Source organism: Leptopilina boulardi, unplaced genomic scaffold (assembly GCF_019393585.1).
Source record: "Leptopilina boulardi isolate dan_hultmark-lab unplaced genomic scaffold, ZJU_Lbou_2.1 LbouV2_125, whole genome shotgun sequence".
In the NCBI taxonomy this organism is placed as follows: Eukaryota; Metazoa; Arthropoda; class Insecta; order Hymenoptera; family Figitidae; genus Leptopilina; species Leptopilina boulardi.
In genome coordinates, this window is record NW_026137669.1 from 97,107 (window position 1) to 122,182 (window position 25,076).

General features: G+C 26.5%; 1 protein-coding gene across 1 annotated transcript; it reads right to left on the minus strand.

The window, feature by feature from the left end:
* Positions 1-935: 935 nt before the first annotated feature.
* LOC127291129 (uncharacterized) lies at positions 936-2,943 on the minus strand. The gene is made up of 6 exons (XM_051320053.1): positions 2,923-2,943; positions 2,436-2,618; positions 2,226-2,367; positions 1,905-2,008; positions 1,640-1,835; positions 936-1,417 (listed from the first exon to the last, which is right to left on the minus strand). The coding sequence occupies exons 1-6, from the start codon at positions 2,941-2,943 to the stop codon at positions 936-938; spliced, it is 1,128 nt and encodes a 375-aa protein (XP_051176010.1).
* Positions 2,944-25,076: the final 22,133 nt, after the last annotated feature.

The window sequence follows — 25,076 nt, forward strand, 5'->3', positions numbered from 1 at the left end:
GTCATCTGGAATAAATCCGGTTAAAACTGAAGTCAAAATGGTTAAATTATTTGTAGTGAATCTGTAATCAGTTTGGCCCATTTTGGAAATAGTCCGGTTAAGTACGGAAATAATCGGATCTTTTATTGTTCAATCCAGAATTAATGCAAAATAATTTCATTTATAATCAAATTTATGTTACTTGGAATAAGTTTGGTTACAACTGAAATCAATATGATAATAATAATTCGGTTTGTTTTACTGTAAGTTAATCCAGAAATGGTTTGAATATATTATTAATATTATATAATATAAAATTGCAAAATTAAATTCGAAAATTTGTGGAATGGTCCACAACTGTCCGAAATTAATTCTGATTATTAGGCGAAATCAAACGAGAATTAATCCTTAATAATTCACAACTAGTTTAATCTTTGCAAATTAGTGAATTAGAAATTAGTCCGCAATTATTTTATAAACAAAAGAAAATGTATTTAGAAGATTAATACAATTTTATTTATTTTAATGATGACAAGAAAAAAGTAAATTATAAGGTCTAATAAGGTATGGAAAAATCGCATTATTATAAAAACATATTAAAGTAAGAATACCGTTTCTTAATACTGATATTGTTGAAAGTATTAAAATTATATTGAAACTATTAGTTAAATGAAATACTTACGATTTCGTACGCAAGTATCAATCTAAAATAACGATATATTTACAGTGTACTAAATGAACCTATTTAACTTAATATTGATAAAATATCAAATGTTAAACATAAAATATCATTTGTCAATATATATCGTAGACAATAAACATATTATATATTAAGAAACAAAAATCAAATATAAATATTTACCAATACATGTATGTTGTTTAAATTGAAAAATAAAATACTGAAACAATAATACTTATCATCGAAACAACTAATGTAATGATTTGGCAAAGTTACGTTAGTTTTCATCACTATCCGACAGCTCTTTTGGCTCTGGAGAATCAACTTTTTCCTCTAAGCTTTCAATATCAACCTCTTTATCCTCGTCACTTTCAGCATCCGATAATTTTTTACTATCCCAATCACTCGAATAGTCATCTTTCTCTAACTTTTCGGAACTGCGTTCCTGAATCTCATCTTCATTAACTTCTGATTCTTTATTATCGCTTTTCGATTTTTCAACAGTACTGTTCGGGTTTTTTAATTTCGACCCATCTTTTGTCACGTTTTTAGAAGAATTCTTCTTTTGTTTCTTGATTTCAGTCTTAGAGTTTTGATCTGTTTGTTTTCTTTTAACACCTTTCGCTTTTTTCGGTGTACGATTAGTACGATTAAGATCGTTGATTTTGTGGTTGAGGTAATTCGTAACACTCAAGAGCTCCTTTACAATATCTGAGTCACTCATATTTCTGACTTCCTTCATCCAATATTTACTAATAGCTGAGAAAGTAACAAATTATTTATAAAAAAATTTTAACTAATTTTAATTAAAAAAATTAATCAATTAAATATTATTAAAATTATTATAATTATTAAAACTTTTTAAGAATATTTATTTTTAGAAGTGGTCTTATTTTTAAATAAAAAATTGTTTTTAAAATATTTGGTATTAAAAAGAGAAACGCGAATTTTTTAAAATTAATTTAACTGAAGTAAAATTACCTTTTAAAGCTTCAATACCGATAACATGAAGAGCAGGTTTGTCTGTTTGCCCTTTCACTGTAGAAGCTTTAAGTACATCATCACCAAAAATCTCAGATGCCATTCGTTTTATAAACTTTTGGGTGTTTATCTTATGTGAATATCTAATCGTATCATATTTATCTCGGTCCACCCAGACACCAAACCCAGCATGAATCTATAAAAAAAATTTATTTTAAGCTACTTAAAATTAAAATCTAAACATTATTTGAAATATTAAAAATACCTGGTTTGCTGATTCATTTATTTCCCCCACGGACAATTCTTCGCCAGTGTAAATCTTTCTTTCCAATTCTATTTGCGCTGAATTAGAAATATTGTTAACAGTTGCTGTAAATAATGTATTTAAAGTATAAATTTTTTAGATTATCTTATTTGTTAAAATAAAACACAGATATTCTGTTATAAAAAAAATTTGTAATTCCGAGTTTTAAATTAAATCATTTGAAAATTACTACATGAGTAGTAATTGACTATACATTTAGATTTAGACAAAGATTTGACGACTTTTAAATTGTCCATTAAAAGGAAACCACAAAAAACTTACTTTGCACTTGTGTGAAACAGTCAACAACTTTCTTCTGCATTTTTATATTTGCCTTCAGTAAGGAGCGATTTTCCGTTTCTAAAACAATTATTCTACGTTTCAATTGACGTATCGTTGCTTTATCATCGATTTCTAGCTCATCCTATGAAGAATAAAATAAAAATTTTGAAAAATGAGTAACATACAATGATAAATTTACATTCAAAATACCTCATCATCAAATGCTGCATTGTCAGTGTTGGTATTTCTATAATTTTCTCCACCAAATTCTTGGCCATTGAAAACTTGTTCCTCCTCATAAGAATCCGGATTTAAATCATATTCTAAACCTTTTTTCGTGAATGTTGACGAAGAGGAGTCGATAGAATCAGAATTCTTTTCAACGTCAGGTGCCTTCAGGAATGAAATTAAAAATTAAATACAGTCAACCATCCCAGTAAACCCTCTCTCAGTAAAGCCGTTTCCCCAGTTTGTCGAGCGAGCTTTTCCCCTACTACTATTGTCCCTCGAATTTTATATACTTTGATCTTAGTAGTGTCTGTGTAATATGTACTAGCGAGTCTAAAGTGGGGGAATCCCAGTTTTTGGAAAAAAAAATTTGTTACTCAAAAATACACTAACATGAAAATAAGAACAGAAAAACATAAAAACTGTTTTAATATATAAAAGATAAGAGTGCTATGAAAAATGCTAAGACTATGGAATTCAAATTATTCATACTTTAAGAGATATAAATAAAAAATTAAACTGGGTATGTGTTTACTTTACCATACGACTAATAAATAATTTTAAAATAAGTTTTTTAATATTTATCTTATACATATATAATAGAAAACATTTATTAAGAGAATTTCTTACATTTTTTCCCAAATTTATTACTGAAAAAAAATTGTAGGTATTTCAAGAAGTTTAAATTAAATAAAATAATATTCAACTGACTTGATGTTTGCATTACCATAAGTGTTTACAGATAATGGCTTCTATAAGAAACGAATGGAATTAAAATTTTTTATTTTTTAATTGATATTTTTTATTCTTATTAAAGAAGTTTGAAAAAAAATTGTTTAAGGAATCCTAAAATTTTTAAACCCTCCATGTAATATACACTATAATTACCTTAATTTGAATATTCTCCTTGATTTTTGGTTTCCCTTTAACTGCTGTACCAGTTTCTTCAGGTTTACTTGTTTTGCAATTTTCTTTCTCTTCAGATGCGTTCTTAATTTCTTTTCTTTCTTTGTCATTATTATTAACCTATAAATTTTTATACTTATAAAATTAAGCAAAACAATACAGAAAAAACTTCATTTAGAAAAACAATAAAAGTTTCACTGGAAGATCGATTTGTTTTACTGTAAAATAACTCCATTAAAAAAAAGCTTTCTTCCGTAAAATAACAAATGTAAAAAGATAAAACACTTTTTAAAAATAATTATTTTAGTTCGGAAATAGTATTAATTGTTTTAAAGTTTTACCTTGTCTTGAACATGAAGCAAGACTTTTGGATAGAGTTTAACTACATCTACCGCAGTTTCTGCTTTTTTGTCAAAAATTTCCTTTTTTATTTTTCCTTTATTTTCCTTCTTACTTTCACTGCTGATAATGCCCTGTTAAATTTCAATAATTAATAAATTATAAAAAAATATATATTTATTTAATAAATCTAAATTATTAGTCTTTAAATATAAAAATTATGACAAATTTTTAAAAAATATCTATTATTACATTAAAGTAAATAAATAGTAAAATAATATTTTACTTTAAATGACTCAGTCGTGGCAGCTGATGATTAATTTTTTTGTTTTTCCTATGTAAAATGCATAAAAACTTTTATTGTGAGTACCTTATCTTATAGATCAATTGGCTTTTGAAGTATAAGAATTGGCTCCTTTTTATATTACAACTGTATATTTTTGCTTGTTTAACATGATTATTACAATACAATACATTTAATATCTTATCAACATCTTAATACTTACTTTGTGTTTTTTTTCTTCCATTGCTTTTAACTTATTTTCCAATAATTTTTGTTTTTTTTCTTTGTCGGCATTATTCTACGAAATTAATACAATTTATCAAAATTATCTTTTAAGAGGTTACATGACCATGAACGCAAGAAAATTGACCGGTTTGAAAGGAACTTATTTTGACGAAACTATTATAGATAAAAATTAATTCTTAACTCTTTTTTTAAATTTCACGAGTAAAGCAATCATATGTCACTCTATAGGGGATTTATTTAAGAAGTTGTGTTTCAATTTTCATAAGTCAATCGGTTGAAAATTTTTTGAGACCTCAGGCCCACCGTTGCGAAAAGCAAGATAATTTTTGGTAATTTTTGTGCGACCATGCTTGTGACTATCAACATATCTCTGTTAATTCAAAACATTTTTTCAAACCGTAAAAATTTTTTGCGTTCAGGGTGGTATAACTCTTAAAGAAAAGATGTATGTAATTTAAAATATTATAAAATCAGTTTTATAATTATTTCAAGACTTACATTTACCTGAGATTTTTTTTGCTTTGTAACTACACTTTCATCAGCAGAATATTCAGACGCAGTTTCCAAAAGATTGGAAGGAATATATTTACATCGTGTGTCTGATAATTTCTTGTTCAGTTCTTCCAAAGACTCTAATTTTCAACATTAAAGTACATAATGTTTAAAAAAATTATATAATAAAATGGCAAATAGAGGGGACACATTAGATCATTTTTAAAGAATTCTTTTATACTTGTATTCCACAATTAAATTGTATTCCACATTAAAAAGTATCATGCAGAAATATATTTACACTAAAAGACAAGATTTATTACCGTCATCTTTTTTGAGACGGTCATTTTTAGTTTAAAAACTACGATGCTAATTTTATCAGTTTATTTTATTAGTTAGTTTAAATAATATATACTTAGGTATCTTACTAACAAAATTATTAGGTCATCAAACTAAATGGTAACATTAATAATGCAACTCTCAGCTAGTACACTGAAAACCCAGTCGAGTTTGAGCTGCATTTTGTAACTTTGAGAATTGTTATTATTGTTAGTATACCCATTAAGATTTTTGTTCTTTTACACTGAAAAATATACAAATTCTACTTTTCATATATTTATTTTTTACTTAACAATAAAAGCACTGTACGCATATGATTTTATATACTTTTTAAAAAAAATTTTGAACAATCAAGCGTGTAAATTAAAAAAAATTTAGTCTTGTAAAAATTAAAATTTCTAAAATATCATTATTGAAATTTTAATAATTTATAGTAATTTTAGATCCTAAATAATTCACAGAAAATATAGACATAGTTAAAATGCATTAATACATACTTTTGGGTATATATGTTTGATAATAATAATCAAAGCAAACGAAATTATATAATAATAAAATGCTTGGTCTGTCCTTCTGTCCTAACTTGAAGTTGGCCTTTTCTGATTTCACGTGTTTTTTTGAATAGTTATCTTATGACTTGTCAAATTTTGACAATTCTTTTTCTCATTTTTGAAAATTAAATCTCTTTTTTTCTCTTCAGAAAGAGTTATAATTAAAAATTATTAAATTTCAACAAATTTTAGATGGAAAATTTTTAAAATAATTAAATTTTAGAAGCTTTTAATTTGAAATTTTTGAAAATAATTGAATTTTAGTTGATTTTGAATTAATATTTTGGAAAATAATTGAATTTTAATTGAAATTTTGGATAATAATTTAATTTTATGTAGTTGATTTTGGATTGTGAATTTTGATAAATAATTTTAAATTGAAATGTTTACGAATAATTGAATTTTAATTGATTTTGAATTGAAATTTTGTCGATTTTTTACAAATTCGTATTAAAATTTTTGAAAATTGTATTTTTCACTGAATTGAACTTAAAATTTTAAAAATAAATGAAATTTTGGAAAATAATTAAATTTCAATTTAAATTTTGATTAATAATTGAATTTTAATTAATATTGAATTGAAATTTTCGAAAATAATTGAATTTCAATCAAAGTTTTGAAAAATACTTGAATTTTAGTTGATTTTGAATTGAATGCTTGGAAAATAATTGAATTTTAAAAGATTTTGAATTGAAAATTTTGAAAATAATTGAAATTTTGGAAAATAAATTAATTTCAAATAATTGAAGAATTTATTAGAAATTACAGACAAAAATTGAACTTAAAAATTTTTTTTAATTGCAAAATGCTTTCAAATAATTGAATTTTCGAAGAATATTATAAAATCATTAAAAATAATTGAAGCTTTTAAATTGAAATTTTTGAAAATAATTGAATTTTAAAAGATTTTGAATTAAAGTTTTGAAAAATACATAATAGAATTTTAGTTGATTTTGAATTTAAAATGTTAAAAATAACTCAATTTTAGTTGATTTTGAATTGAAAATCTTGAAAATAATTGAATTTTATTTTGAATGGAAAACTTGGTAAATAATTAAATTTTAAATTGAAAATTTTGGATAATTATTGGATTTTTAATTGATTTTGAATTAAAATTTTGGGTAATAATTGAATTTTAGTTTATTTTGAATTGAAATTTTTAAAAAATAATTCAATTTTTTTGTGATATTTTTTTTTAAATTATAAACAATTGTTAAATCTCATAAAAATTTTAATTGAAAACTAATTTTGATATAATTGAATTTGTGATGTATTTCATTAAAATTATTAAAAATAATTAATTTAGTGAAGAATCAATTTAGTTCAAAATTTGTTAAATAATTGAATTGAAGAAGATATGAAGAAGATCTACATTTTATACTAAAAAAATGTATTTTATTTACATTTTTTTCAAATGTAAAAAAAAATGTCGCATTTTATTACAATAAGTCGATAAAAGTCGTATTTTTGAAAAAAGTCGAAAAAAGTCATATAATCCGAGGCTTGTAAACATATAATTTTCAATATTATTATTTAATATGTAATAATATTCTAATAAATTAAATTATTATTGATAATATTAATCTTTAATTTCTTTATAACAAACAATTAAATACTCAATTTGTCGCGCTTGCGCACGTTTAATTTTGCTAGTTATATATAAATAGCTAAGAGTTAATTGGCATTTGTTTTAAATATATATGCATTTCAAACTTAAAAACTATTTTTATTTGTTCTTAATGTTTTAATGAAAACATAAAATGAGCATAATAATATAGTAATTATACACAGTCTAGGAATATTTATCATAAAGTTTATCTAAAAATTTGATTTGTGTTCTGTATATGGTTTTGAGTCAACAGTTGCTATTTTGCAATAACTATATACAATTCGTTCGAACAGGCTAAATAAAATTCCGAGACCAAACTAAATATTTTTTTTATACAGCGATCAAATATAACCTATATATTGTCATGGCATTTTATTAGCGAATTAAATATACTTAACGAATTTTATTCTTTAAATGAAAAAATGATATTTTCAAGAGGTTATAATAAATTTGAAAAATGAGAAAAGAACCTATAAAGTAAAATTTATATATTCAATCAATGAATCATACTAAATTTGTCGTATATTTTAATGTATAAAACCAATAATGCTTACCTGCAGAGAAAATAACTGATGCCATACATTGCTTTTCTGAACAGCCACATTGAACTTTGTATTTCGTATTTTTCGGATTATCTTTTTTGTAACGCGGAATAGCAGAAGCCGGTACATTTTCTGTCAATGAGGAAAAGTTTTTACACTTACTCGTAAACTTTATGTGAAGAAATAAACTCATATTGTTCACAAAAACACTACAATCACAGAAAGTTTGTCTCAAAAATAATTATATTAAATATGTGCAGAGTCCTTCACAGGAATTTCGTTGATTGAAACGTGCTCTAACCTGCTCTATTCTCATTTCTTTCAAACATTTTCAAAGCTTTGAAATCTGGCGAATACTAACTGACAAGGATGGCAGGGTTAGGTTAGTTCATTTTTCTTCTCCTTTCCTAAATCCACAAATCTAACTGGTTGTCCCTAATCTGATTAATTGTAGACAACCAATCAGGTCAAGACTATTCAACTATGACCCGCTTTCTGGAAAAGAAAGAATGAAAATTCCACCGGCTTCCAGCCAGCCATATTGAAATACGTGACAACCTAAAATGCCTTTTATTCGTACGTTGACGTACTCGAGATCGGGTTAAATTGTGTTAATATAGATAAAAAAACAAAACAACAATAATTTTTGCACGATGGATTTTGTTGGACCTGACCCGGAAAAACGCAAAAAATTGCATTCGCGGACATTAAAACGAAAATACTCAAAATTAGATTCTGCAATAAATGCAGGTAAGTTGATTATATAATATAAATATCTTATATAATATAAATGGATAACGATTGTTATGTTAAACCTAATTTATTTGAGTAAATAAAAAAATTATAGTATATAATATGATTTTTAGACATTTTTTAAGTCATCCTAACCTCAAATTTTATTTTCCTATAATATTACTACAGCGTTTTAATTATGTTTTATATTTTATAATTTTCAGTAATTTTTTGCTTACAGTTTACTATATTTGTCATTTATTAAACGACAACTTTTATTTTATTATTTATGATTAAAATAATTTTAGCAAAATAAATTTATGCATTTTTATCTTCAATATGATAATTTTTTAAACACAAATCTTTTTTATAAACAAGGTCCATTTTAAAATTCTCTTTATTGAAAGATATAAAATGAAAAAAAAAATGATAAACTTTTATTTCAGAAATGATGCAGTTCGAGATTAAAGATAAAACAGACAATTCTGTAGCCGAATGTGATATGCAAGATTTAAGTAAGTTTTTAAAATAGCATAGAATATTGTTTCTGAGTATTACATGGAAACAATAATGTATAACAAATTATATATATATGAACGACTTCACCTAAAATTTCTGTACATGATTTATTATTATATATATATATTATATATATATTTTTTACAGTGTAGAAGTGACTGAAGAAAAATTGTGCCGTTTTTTTGACAATTATCAAAAGAAAATATTGTAGAAAATAAGTGTTATTATTTTCTGCTTGATAAAAAAATATTAATTGTTTTGTATCGTTGATGATTAACGTTGCATAGATTTCAAATTCGTTAACTTTAGATTTATTGCATATTTATTTGCCTATATAACTTTCAAATTATTGCATATAAAAAATTAAAATCAAATTAACAAAACGAATTAATGAATTTTTATTAAACAAATAATTTTTCAAAATAAATTTATTTTTAATTTAGTGTCTTTTTAACAATTTTTTTAATTATGACATATTTCAAAATAATATAAGATTGATTTATAAAAATTTAACTTATATTTAATTTTTTAATTTAAAACTTTAAATTGCTTTTTAATCAGGCTCTCTAACACTTCTTGCATTCTATGTTTATTATTTCTAGGTAAGTAATAAAAAATTTTCTTAAAAAAACTTCTCAAAATTAAAATTTTTTTTAAACAAATTTAATTTGTTTAGGAAAAATTAAATTTTTGAAAATAAAAATTACAAATTCATTTTAACATTTAAAAGTTGCAGAAAAATTAAACTTATTTTGGGACCATTTAAGTATTAAAAAACATATTTAAAAACTTTTTTGACCTCCCCTCTCAAATAAACATTTGAATATGTCTTTGTAACTCCCCTTTCTGTCGATTTGGAAATTAATTCAATTAGAGATTTTTTTCGTTTTAGAGACTATCATTTAGCACTGAGTATCTTAAGTGCAGTTGTACAGGCAAAATTAACGATAATCAAAATTTGCATTAATCGAATTCAAGTACGTAATATTTAAAAGTTCCTTTTCTTTTAATGAAATTTTTCTAAATTAAATAATTGTAGTTATAGGTCAATGAAAATTGTAAACTTTTAGAAAGCCTACGTTTGCCACAAGTCAGGTAAGTTAGAGAAATGTCAAGGAAATCGAGGAAATGTTAGGAAAAAAATTTTGTTGTCAGAAATTTTTAAAACTTAATTAAATCAAATGTAAAAAGCAATTAAAATTTAAAAAAAAAATTAAACAGAATTTTATAAAGTAGAATATAAATAAAATTAATTTAAAAATGTTTTATATAAAGTAAATACAAATTTTATGAAGTAGAATATAAATAAAATGAACTATAAAACTTAAAAAAATGCGTATACTTTTTTATAATGAACGAAAAAATTATTTTGAATTAAATTTCAAATGTTACTTGAAATTTCATGTGGAGTCGTTCATATGGAGTAAATAAATAAAATAAAAATAATTCACATATTTAAAGGGTGGGCTAATATAAAAAAATGGCACTAATATGTATGGAACACTGTATGACATGTGGAGGGGTGTCGAAAATGATGAAAATCGTAATATACAAATATTCGAAATGCATGTGAATTTAGAAACTTCATTTTTTATTATTCCTCTTAATTCTCTTCTTTCATAAAAACATTTTTTTATTATTTCTCTATTTTCAGATTTTAGACACGATTTTATAAGCCAAGATGCTGTTCCGTCAACTTCCCGTGATCATGTAAATGATTCTGATGATAGTGTGACAAGTATTGACAATGATAATAGGTCTACACCTACATCCAGTAATAAAACTTCTATCGCCTCCTCGGATGATGAAACTTTTAATCGAGATGTTTTATCAGAAAGGATTCATCAACCGAAACAAATTAAATTTCAACTCCAAGATGATAACATTCAATTACCTGATGCATCTACTGAAGAATTGCCGTCGTTTAATATCTCAAAGTTCGAAGACTACGTCAAAGACGATAAAAGAATTATGTTTCCAGATTCAAACTTAACAGTTTCAAATGTGTTACTGATGGTTTTTGGATTTTCCATTAGATTTTCGCTTAGTTATAAAGGAAGACGTGAGTTGATTAATTTGATAAAAGTTTTAGCCGGTCCTAAATTTGAATTTTGGAATATAAGCGATTACTATTTATCCGAAATATTTGATCCTTCCGATGAAGTAATTAAGTATCATTTTTATTGTGAAACATGTAAGAAACCTTTGGAACCTTCCACTACAAAAAAAAATTCAAGAACCACCAGACTATTTGTAAGAAATGTTTGACACACTACAAACTATCGATGAATAGTCCTAATTATTTTATTTCCATTGACGTTCGATATCAATTGAGAACTTTTTTAAATACTGATGTTTTAAGAAACGGTTTGTTTGAAAACATTGAAAAAATTATGTTGAATGTTCAATGCGAGGAAAGTATTAACGATGTTTACAACAGCGAACTTTATCAGAAACAAATAGGTGCGCCAAGGATAAATGAATTAATAAAACTAACTTGCACTTTCAACACGGATGGAGCACCACTGTTTCATAGTTCAAAAAGAAGCTTTTGGCCCATTCTGATGCTTATTAATGAATTACCACCTCATTTACGTTTCAAATATCCTATTTTAGCAGGAATGTTAATAACGAAAAAAGAACCAACACCAGAAATGATGAACATATTCATCGAACCTTTTGTTCAACAATTTTCTGATTTTAATTCCAAGGCTTTTCAATGGACAAATAAAGAAGGCGAAACTTTTAAATTCCTGTTGTATGCTCTATTGAGTAGCGTTGATAGTGTAGCACGACCTATTTTACAAAACCGAATTCAATTCAATGGACATTGGGGTTGCTCTTGGTGCTACATATTTGGAATTTATTTAGCGAATTCAATGAGATTTATTCTACAGGAAGAAGAACCGAAACTTAGAACTCATGAATCACATATTGAAAATATGAACGCTGCAGAAAAAAAACATAAATCCAGAACTAAGAATACCAAAACTGCAATAAAAAAATGTTTCGTTGAGGGTGTTAAAGGATATTCTGTTTTATCGGAAGTGCGAACATTGGACATGGTGTAGAGTTTTGTTAGAGACTATCTTCATGCGGATTTATTAGGTGTAGTTTCTCAGTTGTGGGACATTTGGACTGAGAAAAACAGTGCAATATGTTTATCAAAAGAACAACAACAGGAAATTGACAAGCGCATTTTAAATATGACACCTCCTAATGAAATTCATCGTTTACCAAGGTCACTATTGAGTGAAAAAGCAAAATGGAAAGCCGCAGAATGGCGCTCGTGGCTACTGTTTTATGCAGTTCCGTGTTTAACAGGAATATTAGATGAGTGCGCTGTAAAACATTTTGCTCTTTTATCTAACAGTATTTTTACGCTCCTACAAAAACGGATAACTGAAGAAGAGATTAACCAATGCGACATGGATCTTTTAAAATTCGTCGGACTATTTGAAATTCTGTATGGAGAAGAGAACATGACTTTCAATGTCCACAGCGCGAGTCACGTGACTTTATCTGTAAAAAGGAGCGGTCCATTGTGGGCAACTTCCACATTTGCTTTCGAAAATGCCATCTACTACTTAAAGCAATGCGTACATAGTCCAAAGGGCGTCTATGAGCAAATGACCAAAAGGACACTACAAGCAAGTGTTTTTAAATCAATAATAGATAAAACACCAGACATGTCCCCTTGCATGACGTATTGTGATTCGTTGTTTAACAGATCAGAAGTGGAAAATTATTGTCGAACAGTATCTGACGATGTAGTTTTTATCGGTAAAGGTAAACAAGATTGTAATTATTCAAATTTGTCGAATACAGACAATTGTGTTTCAAGTTTTGAAAGATGTGTATTTAGAAAAATGATTGTACATAGCACTGAATACAAGCGACCACAAAAAACAAACAACACTGTATTTCAATTACAAAATGGGGACTTCGTTAGAGTAGTTAATATATTAAAATGTGACAATGAGGGCTGGGTTGAAATCGAAAAATTAAATGTAAATAAGTTAAAAATTGAATGTTGTAAAAAAAAATACATTACCGGGCACAAAATGTAATACTACAAACACCGTCTATTCGAAAAATATCAGGAAAGTTGACTCGTACAATCCAAGAGAAGTTATAACGATTACAAACATCGTCGAAAAGTGTATTGTAATTAATGTAGAAAAAGATACATTCCTTTCAATTTTGCCAAATACTGTTGAAATACAATAAACTTCTTAATTCAACATAGCTGCTTTTAATACTATTCCAAAATATGAAATATATTTAAAACAGAAAGTTTAACAAATTTTTCTCATTTAAAATTTTAAAAGAATTACTGTAAATAGCTTACGAAATATCCCTAAATCAATTTAAAAAAAAATTTTTTAAATTAAAACCAGTTTGTATTAAAATCTGTAATAAAACTATAGTCGTACTGTTGCGGAATATTTAAGGATAGATGACCTACAAGTTTCAGAATATTAAGGATTTTTAACTTATCCCACTTTTTTATTATATTAAAAACAAAACGTTCACACAAACACCGGATTCTATACACTCATATTGAACAGTTTCCAAGTAACTTCAGAAGAAGACTTTATCTGACTAATTTCACACCGACGCGGACTAAAACCGGATTCATTACATACTACAGTCGGAATGTTCCGCAATCATCATACTAATTTTGTAATATTCCGCCTGTTTGCAAATAGATTACGTACAAGTTCCAGATTATTCCAGATTTGTGTCTTGTTGCCGTGCTTTAGTCATATATAAATCGCGGATCAATTCAGAGCATTTTCGTACTATATATGCATACTAATTTCGGATAGATTCATCGCAATTTTGGATTAAGACTTTTCCAGACTAATTTCGGATTAAAGCGGGCCAAAACAAGATCTACTACATACTTCAATCTTATTGTTTCGTACTCAATTCGATTAAAGATATTTACCAACTAATTTCGTACTATTGCGGACTGTTTGCATATAAATTTTGTACAAGTTCCAGATTATGCCGGATTAGTGTCTTGTTGCCGTGCGTCAGTCATATATAAATCGGATAGATTCAGAGCATTATCGTACTATATATGAATACTAATTTCGGATTGATTCAACATAATTTCGGATTAAGAATTTCCCAGACTAATTTCGGATTAAAGCGGACCAAAACCAGATCTACTACATACTTCAATCTTCTTGTTTCGTACTCAATTCGATTAAGGATATTAACCAACTAATTTCATACTATTGCGGACTGTTTGCATATAAATTTCGTACAACTTCCAGATAATTCCGGATTTGTGTCTTGTTGCCGTGCGTTAGTCATATATAAATCGGATCTATTCAGAGCATTATCGTACTATATATGAATACTAATTTCGGATTGATTCAACATAATTTCGGATTAAGAATTTCCCAGACTAATTTCGGATTAAAGCGGACCAAAACCAGATCTACTACATACTTCAATCTTATTGTTTCGTACTCAATTCGATTAAGGATATTAACCAACTAATTTCATACTATTGCGGACTGTTTGCATTTAAATTTCGTACAACTTCCAGATAATTCCGGATTTGTGTCTTGTTGCCGTGCGTTAGTCATATATAAATCGGATATATTCAGAGCATTATGGTACTATATATGAATACTAATTTCGGATTGATTCAACATAATTTCGGATTAAGAATTTCCCAGACTAATTTCGGATTAAAGCGGACCAAAACCAGATCTACTACATACTTCAATCTTATTGTTTCGTACTCAATTCGATTAAGGATATTAACCAACTAATTTCATACTATTGCGGACTGTTTGCATATAAATTTCGTACAACTTCCAGATAATTCCGGATTTGTGTCTTGTTGCTGTGCTTTAGTCATATATAAATCGGATCGATTCAGATCATTACCGTACTATATATGCATACTAATTTCGGATTGATGCAACGTAATTTCGGATTACGAATTTCCCAGACTAATTTCGGATTAAAGCGGACTGAAACTGGATTCTTCACATACTAAATTCGGAATGTTTCGTTCTTGGTTTGGACTTATATTTTTGAACTGAACTAATTTCGTATTATTGCGGACTGTTTGCGAATATTGTGCATACAATTTCCAGATTATTTCACTGTTATGTCGGATTAAGTTTTTTGTTCGGACTGAATTCGAAGTGAAGCGGATTGTTTTCATATTTTGCCTATACTATTTTCGGATTTTTCCTTATTAATTGCTGATTCGTTTTTTTTTCGGATTCGCATTTGGATTGTTTCGGACAGATTGCGGTTTGATTTCGTAGATATTCCAGATTAATGCGGTCTAATTTTGGATTTGTCGTTTTGTTCAGACTAATTTCATACTAATGCCGATAACTTTCGTACTTATTTCGTACATTTTTCCTACTTATCCAGTCTATTCTGTCCGAATTTGATACGAAACTTATCCGACTTTTTTACCAGGGGGGTTACCGCCTTTTGTTCCTCAACATCTTACTTGTCTACGCAGAAACTGTACCTACTACAGATGGAATCCAACACAATTACAAAGTGTCTCTTCAGAAGTGTGTGGTCAGTTTTGTGTTATGTTTTTGTATTTTATGTGTCATGGTGGTTACTTGCTGGTTTTTCCAGAACTTTTTACTAAAGACTTAGTGAAAAACGATTATATTGCTAACCAGTTTTATGAAAAATGTAAAAAAAAATAAAAAAGATGAAAAAAAATTTTTTAAAAATGGCATGGTTTATTACACAGTTTTCAAGGTGCATTCTATTATCACGGCCGCAATACAGAAAATCACCTTGAAAATTGTGTACAAACCTGCACAGCACGTAGTATTAATTGTCTCACTTGCTCTCTCTCTCTTTTAACATATATGTATAATGTAACTATATTTACTTACTTAGTTTAAATTTTTTTTTTAACCGAGCGATTAATACATTTAACTAAACAATTATACCAGGAAAAAGTACACTTGTTAAGAATTATTTCGATTATTATGTAAACATATCTTACCTTATAAGTATATATCATTGGTGTTAAGTTAGCTGTAATTTTTTTTCCTACAAAATATAAAATAAAAATGAAGTATGTATATTAAATTTTACGTTTTTTATTCTATAACCTTTCCTATATTTTAAAATAATTTAATAATTCTAATAAATTATTTAATTTTTAATTGTTTTTTATCTTTAAATATTATTTTATAATAGTTTTAGAAATATAAATTTCTTTTTAAGCCAATATTTAATTAATCAAGTGGTGTTTTTTAATTTTTGGCCTATTGGCTTTTTATTTTATAATAATAATATTAATAATAATATTATTTTATAATAATATATATATATATATAATATATGTCTAGTGTTACTAAAATTATGGATTTAAAAAAAAACTTGATATAGTTTCTCTTTCTTATGCGTAGCATTCTTCTCTCTTGCTTTTCCTCAAAACACCTTTCCCTCTCTTTCTAACCTATAGCAAAAGCATAGCCTTCTCCCACTTGTCTCTCTTTTCACTTTCGTATATATTGCCATCTCTCTCTCTCTCTCTCTCTCTCTCTCTCTCCAACACCTGGGTATGTTTCTTTATGGACCCCTCGCCCATATTCTCTATCTCTCTCCCACTCGCAACAAGTTTCTCTCTCTAACACATCGGAAAATTATAGACCACCCGCCCCTATTCTCTATCTCTCTCTCTTTCTCATATACACCTCTCTAACACATTCACCCCTTCCACATCCACCCCCGCTGCAACCTACATGTCCCACTAGAATAGGGCCCCGCTCCCCCTCTACACCCACGCTCCACGGACTGTCTGGCGCCACTAGGCCACGCCCATAACGGCGGGCCATACGCACCCTATACTACTCATAAACTTAAGAAAATTCTGGTAGAAAATTAAGTGCTGATTAAGTATTAGCATTATATAAATTACATTAGTTTGTTAAAAAAATTGCTATATCAACATTGTTACTTAATTTATTTTCGAAAAAATTGGAACGTAAGCAGAGTTCACTTGATTGAAATTTAAGTTCATGTCCATGTCATTCTACATTAAAATGTCAAAGTTAATAAACTTCAAATTAAAATTAGGTATTAAAATTCATATACCATTTTTTTGTTGTAAAGATAGAAAAAATTGGTAATTTTTATATATTAACGCAAGGAATCATTTAAAACTATTTAAATTGACAAAATTATTAATTGATATCATTAATGTTCATAAAAATATATATATATATATATGTTGAAAAACAATGAAAGAATATAATTGGATTTTGTATAATTGTAATAGGTATTTATAATTTTTTCTTCAATATGTTTTTTTCATTTAAATAAATGTTGTTATTTTATGCATAATTTTTTTCAAATTTGCATATTTAAATTATTTAATTTGTTATTAAATAGATTAAAAAAAGATTACTTTGTTATTTTGTACGTAAAAAAATATGTTTATGTAAAATAACAAATTCATAAAAAAAATATTTTTAAAATAACATATTTCTAAAAATTTATTTATGAAGTAACAAAATATAACATCAATGTTTAAAGAAACTAACATATTAAAGAAGCAAAAATTTTTCAGTTTCAAAAACGTAATTAATAAAAATTATAAATAAAAAAAGTGAAAAGTTAAAACATCAAATGTAAAAAAAGATAAAAGTAATATATTATATCCAAATAAATAAATTCCAAATAAATAAATATCGAAATAAGCAAATTAATAATGGAACAACTTTATATATAGATTTAAAACTGACTTGACATTTTCATTACTTTTTATGGGAATTTTAATAAATTTTGACCTTTTTAACAGGGAAAATGTATTACATAATTATTGATAGGAAAATAACACCAATATATAATGAATTTCACTTCAAATTAAATCTACATTTACAGTTTTAACAAATTTTTAATTTAAATGCAAATTTTGTTCAATAAAAATAAATTCAAAATAAAATTTCGTCATGTAACAATTGGATAAAGGCAGATTAAATATTTTTTAAAGTTAAAAATAAATAAACTTTCAGTATAATGATGTTTTATATTACATTTTATATTGATAAAAAATTAATAAAACTAATTAATGGTATGACCTTTTTATAATAGAAAAGAATCCCTTTTTTATTAAAATCAAATTTATTGTTATTTACATAACAATTTTTCATTCTTAAGTAACTTTTTTAAAATTAAATTAGGAGTTTCATGTGGAATTAAAAGATCACCTGTTCGATTTTATTCATCTTTCGTTTTTAAACAAAAATGGCAGGTCTACTCAACCATAGCAAAAATTTGAATTAAAAATGTTTACTTTTTCCGACTAAATTGATTAAAACATTTTTATTGTACAAAAATATTGTCTAAATATTTTTACAGGAAAAATATTGATCGTTAAGCACACTTGGCTTCAAGTAGATTTAGGTTTTGCAAAAATGGTGACGAAATCGGGAAGTGGCATGTAATTCTTCTTTATTTAAAGGTTTAAAAAACGTAAAGACCAAAATCTTAGCTGATCCTTTTCTCAAGTTATTGTCAAATTAAAATTTTTTTAACGAAATTTAGATAAGATAATAAGAGAATAATTATTGCACATTAGTTTAATTAAAAAATTTAATTAGTGTTTGTATAATATATGATCTTGGGAAGGTAAATTTGAATAAAATTCAAAAGTGTGTCGTTAAATTGGCGACGTTTCGTTGGCTAAGGTTGGATAATGAACCTAATTTTATAAAAAGACGAATATCTGAAATGCTTCATATAAAAACAAATCGTTCTACTATTAACAGGAAGGAAGATATTTTCACCTTAAACAAAACATTCTTTCCTTTACTTAGACACATGGTCTCGTGTCCATGAGAAAGAACTTGTCTCTCATTTCAAACGATGTTTACATTTCAGCTCATTGACTTCTCTTTTATTTACAAATATATTATCTTGACTCTATAATTTCAATAAATTCTAATTTCTTTCAGTTGACAGTGAACTGCCGGTCTAATATGACTTCCGTATATTTGAAATTTTATTTCTATAAGTGTGGAACGATTTTTTTAGTTTTTTTTTTAGTTTTTATTTTTTATTTTTTAACTTTTTATAATTTTGACAATGTTTAATTTATTTTGACGTGTTAGCATATGTTCTAACTAATTTAGGTATGTCATTGTTGATAACTTACATAAAAATAAGCACTGTCGGACCTTTATAAAAATTGAAGTGTAATCTATATGTTTTAATAAAAAATTTCTAGCCTAATGAGGTTGGCAAACCTTAGCCAACGAAACGTCGCCAATTTAACGACACACTTTTGAATTTTATTCAAATTTACCTTCCCAAGATCATATATTATACAAACACTAAATAAACTATGGAAGGATATAACTCTTATCTATTATTAAAAAATTTAATGTTTTAGTAACAATTAACTATCTTAAAAATAACAACGAAGATATTTTTCTTAATTATTTTAGTTTTAATTAACAAATTTAACACATTGGAATCATCGACAATTTTCTCAAAGGTGTTTTGAAGAGAACTCGATTACTGCTTTTTTGAATCGAATTAAATAGGTAGGATCGTCAATCAAATTAATTTTGTAACGCTCCCAAAACTTTAAAAATTCTCGGTGAATTGATTCACCAGCCTGTTCTGACCACAAATCTAAACCACGATTTCCTAAAAAACTCAAACTTTCTTGAATGTGTGATGTTTTTGCAAAACCTAAATCTACTTGAAACCAAGTGTGCTTAGAGGTACGGAAGCTACCGAAACTTTAAAAATTCATGTCGCAGTATCACACATTCAAGAAAGTTTGAGTTTTTTAGGAAATCGTGGTTTAGATTTGTGGTCAGAACAGGCTGGTGAATCAATTCACCGAGAATTTTTAAAGTTTTGGGAGCGTTACAAAATTAATTTGATTGACGATCCTACCTATTTAATTCGATTCAAAAAAGCAGTAATCGAGTTCTCTTCAAAACACCTTTGAGAAAATTGTCAATGATTCCAATGTGTTAAATTTGTTAATTAAAACTAAAATAATTAAGAAAAATATCTTCGTTGTTATTTTTAAGATAGTTAATTGTTACTAAAACATTAAATTTTTTAATTAAACTAATGTGTAATAATTATTCTCTTATTATCTTATATAAATTTCGTTAAAAAAATTTTAATTTGACAATAACTTGAGAAAAGGATCAGCTAAGATTTTGGTCTTTACGTTTTTTAAACCTTTAAATAAAGAAGAATAACATGCCACTTCCCGATTTCGTCACCATTTTTGCAAAACCTAAATCTACTTGAAGCCAAGTGTGTAAGGAAGAAACATAATTTTAAAAAATTTTCAATTTTTTTACTTTATTTCTTTAAAAAATAAAAAGTGTTTTTAATTTTTAAACTTTTCAGTCTTTAAGCAAAATCATGAATATTCTTTATAAAACACATATTCCTAAAATTTTTTTGATAAACATTATTTTTGTATTTTTGAAAAAAAAATTGTAACTTTTCGAAAATGTTCGCGCTGTTACTTATCTTTTATATATATGGGCGATTTCACAAGAGATTTTCGTCGACCCATTAAATTCTGCTAAATATTTTTTTTTGTTTGACCATTAAATCTAAAAAATAATTCAAAATTTTAGATTTGAATAAATTTCTTAAATTAAACTTCAAAAAATTTTTAAAATGTAACCTCAAGAATTTTTTATTTGAAATTTTTTCTACTTAAGGGGGGAACACCAGTTGTAACTCAAAAAATAATGCTTTTTTCAAGAATATTTTCCAAAAGAACAATGAATCTTTTTAAAGAATACTATTTATTAGTTAAAAGTACATGTAAAAAGCTGTAATTTAAAAGAAAAAAAAAATTTTTTTAACAAAAACTTTTGGAGATATGAGCCATTGAAGTGGCGTCTTAAGAAAAAAGGCGAATTGCGGTGACCAGCATTCTGCAAGTATACTTCGTCTGAAATACAAAAATGAAATTGATTTACATTTATTATAAGATTATCTAGTTCGTGATCGAAGGATTTAAAAAAAAAAAAAATTTGACAAAATGGCGACCTGTCAAAGTCAAAAGTATGATTTTCGTTAAAAAAATACGGTCGATTTTCAGCTATATAAAAAAAAGTTTTGCATAAAAAAAAAATCCTTCGATCACGAACTAGACTTATATGTGTAAATGAAGCACACTAAATTTTAAATAAATCGGTTTAATGGTATTCGAGTAATCGTGGTCACCGACTTGGAAAATGTCATTTTGAGAAAAACGCATTCAAAGTTTCAACTTACTTTTTTTTGTTCAGAAGAAATTTTGTTTCCAAATAACAAAGAGTCATCGATTCCTGGACCATATAATAACTCTTCCGCAGTGGTTGCCGTTTCTAAATCATAGGAAAAGGCCATCTGTCGTTAGGGTCAGTTATGGCTGGCCACCTTGTATGAAGCCACGGGACGCGCCGATGCAGTGTTCTGTATATCTCATTTATTTTTCACTGGATCAACTTTGAAATTTACAGACACATTTCTAAATATGTATACTTTAAGAAAATGCACAAAAAAAAATTGATTTTTCGAAAGTTACAACTGGTGTTCCCCCTTTAATTAAAATTTTAAAAATTTATTCCAAATAAATTTTCATGATAATATTCTTATAGAATTATTCTTATTAAGGAATTAATACAATGAATTTCATGTCTGGTAACATTAGTTAATTAAAGTAAAATATTTATTAACTAACTATTAAATTTAATTGACATATAAAAATCGACTTTTTCGACTTTTTTTAGAATATAAATCGACTAAAACGACTTTTTTTGTGCCTTAAAGTCGATCCGAGGCTTACAATTTTCAGAATTTCAGTTTTGTTAATGTAGATCTATTTGCAAAAAAAATGTAGAGTGGACAGATAAGTTATAAACGTTTAAATAAACTTTTAAACACCGCGCGCAGCAATGTGCACTCAGAAAATTAAAAGGCAATAAAATAATAAGCGTTGCAGCTTATTTTAATACCTTATAATTTTCTGTGCACATTTCTGAAAAGTAAAAAAAATTGTTACAAATTATTTTTTACAAATTTTTTTTTGGGACCTGAAATCATATTTCACTATGAAAAAAGAAAAAATAATTTTTAACAATTTTTTTACTTTTCAGAAATGTGCACAATGCTGCGCGCGGTGCTTCAATGTTTATTTAAACCTATAAAACTTGTCGGCCAACTCTAAATTTTTTTCGCAAAATCATTTGGTATTTCCCGGTATTTAAAAAGATAATTTTTTTTAAAAAAACATATCCAAATTACAAAAAAATTAATTTGTTTATAAGAAATTATTTTTTAAATAAAAAATGAAAAAAAAATTTTCGTTATCATTTTTAAAAAGTAAAAGAAAAACTAAAAATTTACTTCACTTAGAAAAAATTAAAAAAATGAATTTTTTTCGAGTTAATTAATTGAAATACATTGAAAATACATCTACATTTGAAAAACTAAAATTTTAAAAATTCATAACTCGAAAATTTTTCAAAAAAAAAATACGTATCTCTTTTTCCTACTACAGGACCAAAAAATATATTTGGCCGAATTTAAAGGGTCGACGGAAATCTCACGTTAAATAGACCATATATATATTTGAAAACAGTATTACTTTTAAATTTCAAGTACTGAAATTTAGTTGCAATCCACTGAAAAATTCAAAATATTACTGATTTAAACAGTCAAATTTGTATTATCATTAATCATAAAACAGATTCTGTGTTTCAATAAGTGACATATAGTCATATATTAATTATATATAAAATAAATAATTTTTGTATCTCTTAATAAAAAAAAATTACCTTCATTCTTAACTTTTTTCACGATTAAACCCATACAGGGTGTCTGCTAATTTTGTTTAATATAATTTTCGGTCATTTATCGGTTATTTCCTAGTTTCTCTCGGTTTATTTTCTCTTGTAAAATTTAAATTTTTTATTGTGAGCATAAATAAATCTAAAAACTTAGGTGGAAAAGTTCCACATAGGAATTCAATAACGGTAGTCATTACCTATAATTTTTGCGGTAATTGCAATCAAAATTTGTTACCGAAAAACTTGAAAAGTTTTTTTTGTAGTGACTATCCGCAGGCTTCACAGTTTTTCCCCTATTTTTCTTCTATTTAAAAAAATTCCCCTTCTTCTTTTTTCACTAATTTCCGCTACTTTATGTTGAAACTCGAATAATGGAATAATTCTTAAAAATGAAATTTTAAACCAAAAAATTACAAGCCTCCGATTGAACGACTTTTACGATTTTTATAGACTTTTTTAATGAATGCGACAATTTCGATTTATATTCATAAAATGTGACTTTTTAGAACAAAATATACTTTCATCAAAATTTTCTGAAATTTTTATTACTTAAAACAAATTTCTCAATACATATTTTTTCAAATTCAGTTATTGTCTGAAGCATATAAAAAGAATATTCAGAAATTTATATTTACGAAAATTTTGATTAAAAATCTTCTGAAATTCAATTGTTTTCAACAATTGTAATTGCAATTATTTAGAAATTAAATAGTTTTAAAAATGTTTAACTTAAATTCTTTGTTGATTATTTCTGATAACTTTAATCAAAGAGTAGTAGAGCTATGTCGGTTCTAGCTCAGTCCTCTTCGATTCCTACCTTACCGACCTATGGTAACTCTACTTTACCACAGATCGGTGTTACCGACCGTTGTCGCGAGATGGCGCTGTTGCTCGCGGGAATTTTTGAATTTTTTAACCCTCTTGGCCACCCCCTTACCACCCACTCATTTGCATATCATTTGCATACGCTTTGAATTTTTGAACCCTCTTAGCCACCCCCTTACCACCCACTCATTTGCATATCATTTGCACATGCTTTGAATTTTTTAACCCTCTTGGCCACCCCCTTACCACCCACTCATTTGCATATCATTTGCATATGCTTTGAATTTTTTGAACCCTCTTGACCCCCCCCCCCCTTACCACCCACTCATTTGCATATCATTTGCAATATGCTTTAAATTTTTTAACCCTCTTGGCCACCCCCCTTACCACCCACTTATTTGCATATCATTTGCATATGCTTTCAATTTTTTGAACCCTCTTGACCCCCCCCCCTTACCACCCACTCATTTGCATATAATTTGCATATGCCTTTTGAGATTCCCTCCCGCATTCTACCCACTAATTTACATGCCGATTTTATTTTTTATGGTAAGTAACTATTTTACCATATAGTAATCTTATTTTTCAAAAGAGGGCGCCCCTTTTTAAAACTTCTTTTTTTTCATGGTAAGTCTCTATTTATCATATATATATTAATGTTACCACCATTTTTCAAAAGAGGGAACCACTTTACATTGACCGGGAAAAATTTAAATGGTTCGATTACTTATATATTTAAATATTTAAATTTTTTCAACGTTTTTTTTATACACTACCGTCAGAAATTGTGCGAACTCTGCTTTTTCAACAACTATAAAACTGTTCAAATCTTCAAAAATATTAAAACTAAAATTTTTTCCTCTTTATTTTATTAAAGCTATTAAAATTCTGAAAGAAATGACACCTTGACAAAGAGAATATGTTAATTTTTCAATTAGATATATAAGAAAAACCCAATTTTCAATGTTTTTACTATTTTTTTTATTTCTCTGGCAAAAATTAATATTTTTAAACGTTCTTAGGCTCATTGAAATCGTATTTTGTTATGCAATTCAAATTATATAAAACAATTCATGTACACATTCTTCCCTAGCGTTTGCAAACCGTGAAATTTGGCTCATAAAATGTCAAAAAATTTAAATTTAATTCTACAATAAAATATAATGTTTAAAAATCAAGTATATATATCATTCTAAACTTCTCTGATTTATGTAAGTAAATTTAAGATTTATACATTTTACTGATCATTTTTTGTCATATAAATATTAATCACAATTTTGCTTCCTCGTGGAGGAAGCTATGTAGTCCTTTCGTTTATAAACTTTTTAAAAATGGTGAAAACAAATTTTCCTCTATATAGAAACATGTTATATGAGATCCTGATCAATTGTCCGGATGTATG